At 40.0% G+C, this 6646-nt stretch overlaps 1 protein-coding gene across 1 annotated transcript; it reads left to right on the top strand.

The window, feature by feature from the left end:
* The first annotated feature begins 396 nt into the window (after positions 1–396).
* Positions 397–4575, top strand: LOC139732923 (sigma non-opioid intracellular receptor 1-like). Its single transcript, XM_071643760.1, has 4 exons — positions 397–544; positions 2144–2344; positions 3438–3530; positions 4358–4575. Exons 1-4 carry the CDS (start codon positions 421–423, stop codon positions 4573–4575), a joined length of 636 nt encoding a protein of 211 aa, XP_071499861.1. The 5' UTR covers positions 397–420.
* Positions 4576–6646: the final 2071 nt, after the last annotated feature.

The following is a 6646-nucleotide window of genomic DNA, read 5'->3' as shown; positions in this document are numbered from 1 at the left end:
AAAGATATATTTTATGGTAAGTATTGAGTTGCTACGAGAAAAACTTCTATCTTTTAAGTTATTCTGCTAATTAAAATAAATTAAAAGTCTAAGGAATCACCTGATTTGTCGCATACAACCATGCATAGAGCTGTATCGCAGCTCTATGCATACAACCAACACGTGTGATTGCAGAGCAGATGGGTTTTGATCGTACGATCGCGATATGTACTGAGTTACGGATGTACGAACAATTAGACAAGGGCACCGGCAATTTAGAATGAAGAAGGCATCTTGATCGCGAGACTGATAGTCTTGTTTCGCCGCAGTATTTCCCCACCTGCTGCTCTCATGTTCTACAGCAAAATCCTTCCAGTGTCTGTAGCATTTTTTGGTTTCCCCTCTGAGACCTGAGAAAGAATCAAGGCTTCCAAAATCAAGATGCCGAAATCGTTGTGGCTTGCTGTGTTGGCCGTCGCCGTTTATGGAATCCACCTGTGGTTGGTGCGGAAATCATACTTGTTTGACGATCAAACTATCGCCAGAATCGCAGAGAAATATGTCGGTATGTTTTCTGATGACACAATGCGCTTCTTTTGATCTCATCTCATCGTGCTGAAGTTCAGGAATAATAGTAAATAAATTCATATTCACTACATAGTCTACTTTCTTAATTCGGCGTAGGCCTAATCGCACCTGCCCTGCCCTGCCCTGCCCTGCCCGCTATGCGCCCCCGGTACCGCGCCAGTGGGTACGGCGACCCCAACAGCGGGGCGCTGTCCAAGTGTAACCAGGGAGGTCCCTGGACTGGTGCGTGTATAAGTGCGGTTTGGTAATACACCCATGGATGTCAAATGTTAGCATCTAGACCCGCCTTTATCTCCATGGACCAGTGATCACCAAATTGCGCCTTTAATTCTTACAGGAAACACTTACCAAATATTATAGGCCAATGTGGCAAAAATAAATTATTTTTTATCACATTCCTATATCAGGGATGCCAAGTTCAAAAAAATGTTATGAGTGAGATTTTCATGACTCGCATCTCGGCGAGCGAATGTGCGCACAATGGAGGGTGTGGGAGGGGTCCCCCCCGTGGCCTCCCACGGTACGGTAGGGAGCTTTTTTCAATTCAATTTTTAGCTCTTAATGGTACGATCAGGTGCATACTTAAGTGACTATTTTTTACTTACTTTGAAAGACAAAAGGAAAATATGCCTTCAATTTGAGCTATGCTCCTTATTATGGGCCCAAATTGCAGACTTTGCCCGATGCGTGAGAAAAATGGGTGGCGTGAGAAAAATGGGTGGCATGCGTGAGATCGTGAGACGACCCCTAAATGCTTGAGTCTCACTCAGAATGCGTGAGACTTGGTAGCTCTGCTATATTTGAATCAAATTCATAAAATTGCATTGTGGTTTGCAGGAAGTGTGGATATCAACATGCTGACATTGACTTCATGTCTTTCGAATTCCTACAAAGAAAAGAAACAACTCGCCTCGGGAGCAATTACGGCCTGCTTGTATTGCCCAAACAATCAACAATTGATGTCAGCTACTAATATATGATGTATCTGTCCAGTGGTTTTTCCAAAATCAACATGTTGAATTCTTATGCATGATCAAGATTGGATATAAATTGATTTGGTTTCACAGTGATAAGACTGAGTGATGTGCTAAGTCTCAAGTTGCTTTGAACAGAACTTCCTGCTCTACTTCATCACAGATTTGTTCATGCACAAGTTCACTGTCATGTCATGAAATGAAGAGTTTGTTCGCAAAAACTGATAAGTCCATTTTTTAAGATTTTGAAGTACGGTCTCTGTCATAAAGTACGAAATAATACCTTTTAAATGATATATTGGTCACTACATATAAAGGTACATTTGTGAAGTTATGGTCAAAAGAAGCAAAAATTTTCTTATTTATTCTCTTTATTTTTCTTGACCTTTAATCAAAAATATCTCCATTTGGCAAATATGGACTTATCGGTTTTGCGAACAAACTCTTCAAATACCGGTATATATTTTGCTTATTTTTTTTAAAGTTTTGTTTGTACTTGTTTGTTTGATTGTTTTGGGGGCCATGGGGGCTCCTACAATGTAGCTTGTCTGTAGTTTTCCACATTGTCATGATTAACCTTTTCTGGTCTTTCAACCTGCTAGGCCTGCCACACCAAGATGCCTTTGACAAAGTAGGTGAGGTCCTGAGGTCCAGGTATCCAGGTCACATTCTCCCCAAGGAACGGGAGGAGTGGATCTTTGTCAATGCCGGTGGCTGGATGGGGGCGATGTGCTTACTTCACGCCTCACTCACAGAGTACATCCTCTTCTTTGGTACAGCAGTGGACACTGGTGGACATTCTGGTAGATATCTTCTTGACGTTTTCAGAAATGATGTAGCAGGGGCGGATCCAGGAATTCTGTAAAGAGGGGGCGCCTTTACAAAATTAGAGGGAGCCATTTTTTTTCTTTTTCTTATTTTAAAAACCAAACATACAAGTTGTATTAAAAGGGGGGGGGGGTGGCACCCGTGTGCAGTGTCATACAGTACTTTTGTAAATAATCTGCCATATATTTAGTGAGGGTAATCTTTTGAACAGCAGGACTTCCTATACAATTTTGCAAGTTTTTCGCAATCAGGGAGTACGGCAATGGATGGAGAAGATGCATGCACATTGCATTCATGTTGGGATCAGAGCATGTTTTAGAATTTGCAAAGCACAACAGATTCTTGAAATTCATTAAAACTAAAACCCGCAAGATAATAATGGTGTATACAATATGTAATCAGAAGAAAAAAAAGACCTGATGAGATATGAGAGTGTGGTGTGTAAGAAAATTTAAGAGCAGACTACATGTACCACTCCATGTCAATATTAACTGCATCTGAGTAATCAAAACTTTGAACCAGGTGGTATAAATTTCAGCAAATTTATGAAGAGTATGGAATTTGACAGTTGTGCATTATCACCAAATGGTGATACTGGATGCAACAATAGTGATTATGTGAAACACTGGTTTGTAGTATACATGTAAGAGTCATGGTTTAAGTGTAGAATTTAGGAAAGTTTCAACAACTTTCCTGTGAAAGCCCACTAGATATCATGCCCAGTGCACGTCAAGTCTACCAAGCACAGCAATTTATCTTAGACAGAATGCTGAACTGCAGTTTGCATATATTGTAAGTGTTTATATTATGCTAGTTCTCTTTTTCATAGACAGGGAGACTGTGATTATACTGATATTCTAATAGAGCTGTTGTTATCACTTTAGGAGTCTTTAACTGAGAGGAACCTTTTAAGAGACTGAAAGAGGAGTAACATTTGTCATCGATTATACAATATGTATTGTCACATGTAAAACCAGGATGGCTATGAGTTACAGTAGAAAGAAGATACATTCTTTTAGATAATGAACTGACTTGTAATTGGATTTTTGTCACTTGTTATATTCATAGGTAGATACTGGGCAAATGTTTCAGACACCATCATGACAGGTTCATTCCGTCAGTGGAAGGAGGGAACCACGGAGAGCCAGATGTATGGACCAGGTGAGCTACTTACACTGGTTTCATGAAATTTGCTCCTGCAACAGTTGCTCCCATGAAATACATGTATACCCATGCTACTCGTATGAAGCCAAACACAAAACCTACCTACAAACATAGCCCTAACCCTAATCCTAATCCTCACATCAAACTAAACCCAAATCCCTGTCACAACCCTAACCCTAACCTGCTTGGAGAAAATAAGACTGGAGCAATTGTTGCTGGAGCAAATGCCATGTCACCACTTACTGTATACGCCATATATTTCGCGAAACGGGAATTCCCGACGATTTCGCGAACATGGTTAAATTCGCGATCATGGAGTCCTGTACTGTACAGAGAAATGTACATGCGTATGTAACATTTGCATCGGGATCAGAGTCAATATTTTCGTGTGTGTATGCAAATAGCACCCGACTCGCAGAATTCTCGAAAATAAAAACTTCCATAAATATTCGGCGTATACAGTACATTATACATAAGTGGGAAACAGAAAGGCACCATAAGCGAACATCTTTGTGTCTGTTGTGCTCATATCTGAGGAGATACAAAGAGTTGTGCAGTCACGAGCCTCAATCCGTATCCATTCATGTCTGTGATTTCATTGTAAGGACAAATTTCGGGAAATGCCAGGAAAGAAATGCTGTCAAATTTTATTTCCCTTTTCAGAGGCATTTAGAGTTTTTTCTGTAAATTGATTGTAGTATTAAAAATGTAAGAAGCAAATGTTTTCAATTCTTTTGAGTAATATTCCATTTCTAGTGCCATTGTTCGTGTATTCCTGTGATATTCCTCCCATACACGTACCCCTTTATTCCTTCGTGTTGCAGGAGACACTCTACTCCATGCTTGGGGTGAGGCCACATCAGTGCAGTGGACAGCTGGTACTTGGATGGTGGAATACGGGCGGGGATTCATCCCCTCCACCGTCCCCTTTGCAGTCTCGGACACCATCTTCAGCACTCAGGACTTCTACACCCTCTATCGCGTCCTCAGGATATACGGCATTGCTCTGATGCAAGAATTATCTGCTGCTTTAGTGGTTTGACGATGCCTCCTCCCCACAAGAGTTTTACCCTTGGCCCATATTCATTTGCCAGAGTTAATTGCATAGTCAACTTTGCATAAGTATTATAAAATATGCTATATTTGTACTGGAGGGAAAAAATGGATTGGAGGAGAAATAGGAATGACATAGAAGGGCAATATATGACCTCTATGATGTAATCAACACACCCTTTCTACATCTTTTGTATATGTTGTTCCTAGAATCAACTTGAACTCAGGCAAAGTTGCGACCTGTGGTGTAGCTTCAATTTATGCAGAGTTGACTATGCTTAGGGTTCTAGGAGGAAAGTCTTGGCTAAACTCTAATTGATTTTTTTTTCATATCTGATTTGAAGCATTTGTAGTTTTCACGTTAACATTACATCTTTGCTATGTGGGAGAAACATGAAACGTATTATTAACCACGTCATATTGTAATCAGGTCACTTCATGTGTGATGAGATGGAATCTGCCTTTGCTATCTGAATATCATTGCATTTCCAGTGGCGGATCCAGGGGGAGCGCACCGGGTGCCTGCCACCTTTATTGTTTGTTAAAACAAAAGAAATAAAAAGAAAATATGGGGGAGGGGTGCGTGCGCCCCCCTTTAATTTTGTAAAGACGCCTCCTCTTCACGGAATTCCTGGATCCGCCCCTCATTTCAGTACCATGTGTAATACAAACTGCCAGTTGTGTACATAAAAGGTGTTCAGTGTGATATGAACAACAGATAGAACTGTATCCAACGACTGTGAGGTGGGACACAAGCCCCAATCAACAAATTGAGGTCTGCTTGGGAAACTGGGGGCACAGTTTTGAATATGAGATCATGCACTGCACCTCTTTGAACTTCAAGAATGATATTCTGAAATCCTAAGTTTCTTCCGAAGTCTGTTCCTAACTTTTTTCCTAATTTTAGGAAGAAACATATGAAGATATGCAAATGAGGATGAGATATGCAAATTACTGACTCAGGAAGAAGTTGGTATTCTAGAATGTACTTTAAGAAAAGAATTTTAGGAATATATTTAGGAAAGCTCCACCCTTGTCCTAAGCACATTGTTACGATACAGCAAGCTACAAACATTGTGATTGGCGCATGTCATTCACTGCGGGCAACATGTACATCGTACTTTAATGCGCAAAATGGGCATGAGAAAGGGGAAATGCCACACACATGGTATTTAACCCTATGTCATAAGAAATGCGATTGTCATACATAGCTTGGTTCCTTATGATATGGCATTTCGTATTGGCCTTTGTGAAAGGAGGTGGGCGGGGATAAGGATGGCCTAATTTGTCTTGCATCGAGAAGTTCCTAGGAAGAAATTTCAATTTCAGAAAACCAATTCTGTCTGTCCTAGGCACTTCCTAATTTTCTGGCTTAGGAAGAAACGTCAGAAAATTTTCAGAATATCGCCCCAAATCTGTTCCTGGAATGCACCCATAATGATATGCTTTTCTGGTAGAAAGGTGCAAAATTTTCCCTACCTCTTCAGTAGCCCTGGTTCCAGTTGATGGTATTGAAAATTGGTGCTGCTAGAAAATTAATCAGTGCCTTTAATGTGCATCTTGCTGTGAGATCAGGCTTTGAAATTCTTCACGTCACATTCAAGAGCAGCTGCAAAACTCTCAGTATTCATTATATTCTCAATACCTCTGCAATATCAAAATTGAATGAAATGTGTCACTTTTTTGTTTTTGTGGGTTTTTTATTTCAATATCATGAATACAATTGTATTTTTATTGATGAAACATGTGCGGCAGTAAAACAGACTGAATGTGTGTTTTGTGTTATAATGGAAAGATACGATTTGATCAGATAGACTAGATATTTAGTCTTGATTACCTCATTTGGTGTTTTAGCTAGGAAATTGATTTGGAAGTTGTATGGGGGCTGTGATTTTCATGTGAGATATATGACATGACAGAAATTTTGTGACTGATATTTCTCCATAGTTTTGTGCAAAGTCTTTACCTGTTGAAAGCTACTATAGACTATATCATTGCATGTCAAATTGTCCTAGAGGTCTGGGGATATCCTAGGGATATAGCAAGAACTATTTTTTTTT

The sequence above is a fragment of the Diadema antillarum genome, unplaced genomic scaffold (assembly GCF_040938485.1).
Source record: "Diadema antillarum isolate AM-2024a unplaced genomic scaffold, OU_Dant_1.0 seq00000455_RagTag, whole genome shotgun sequence".
Lineage (NCBI taxonomy): Eukaryota > Metazoa > Echinodermata > Echinoidea > Diadematoida > Diadematidae > Diadema > Diadema antillarum.
The sequence above is the reverse complement of the archived record's forward strand: the minus strand, read 5'-3'. Positions and strand labels throughout refer to the sequence as shown.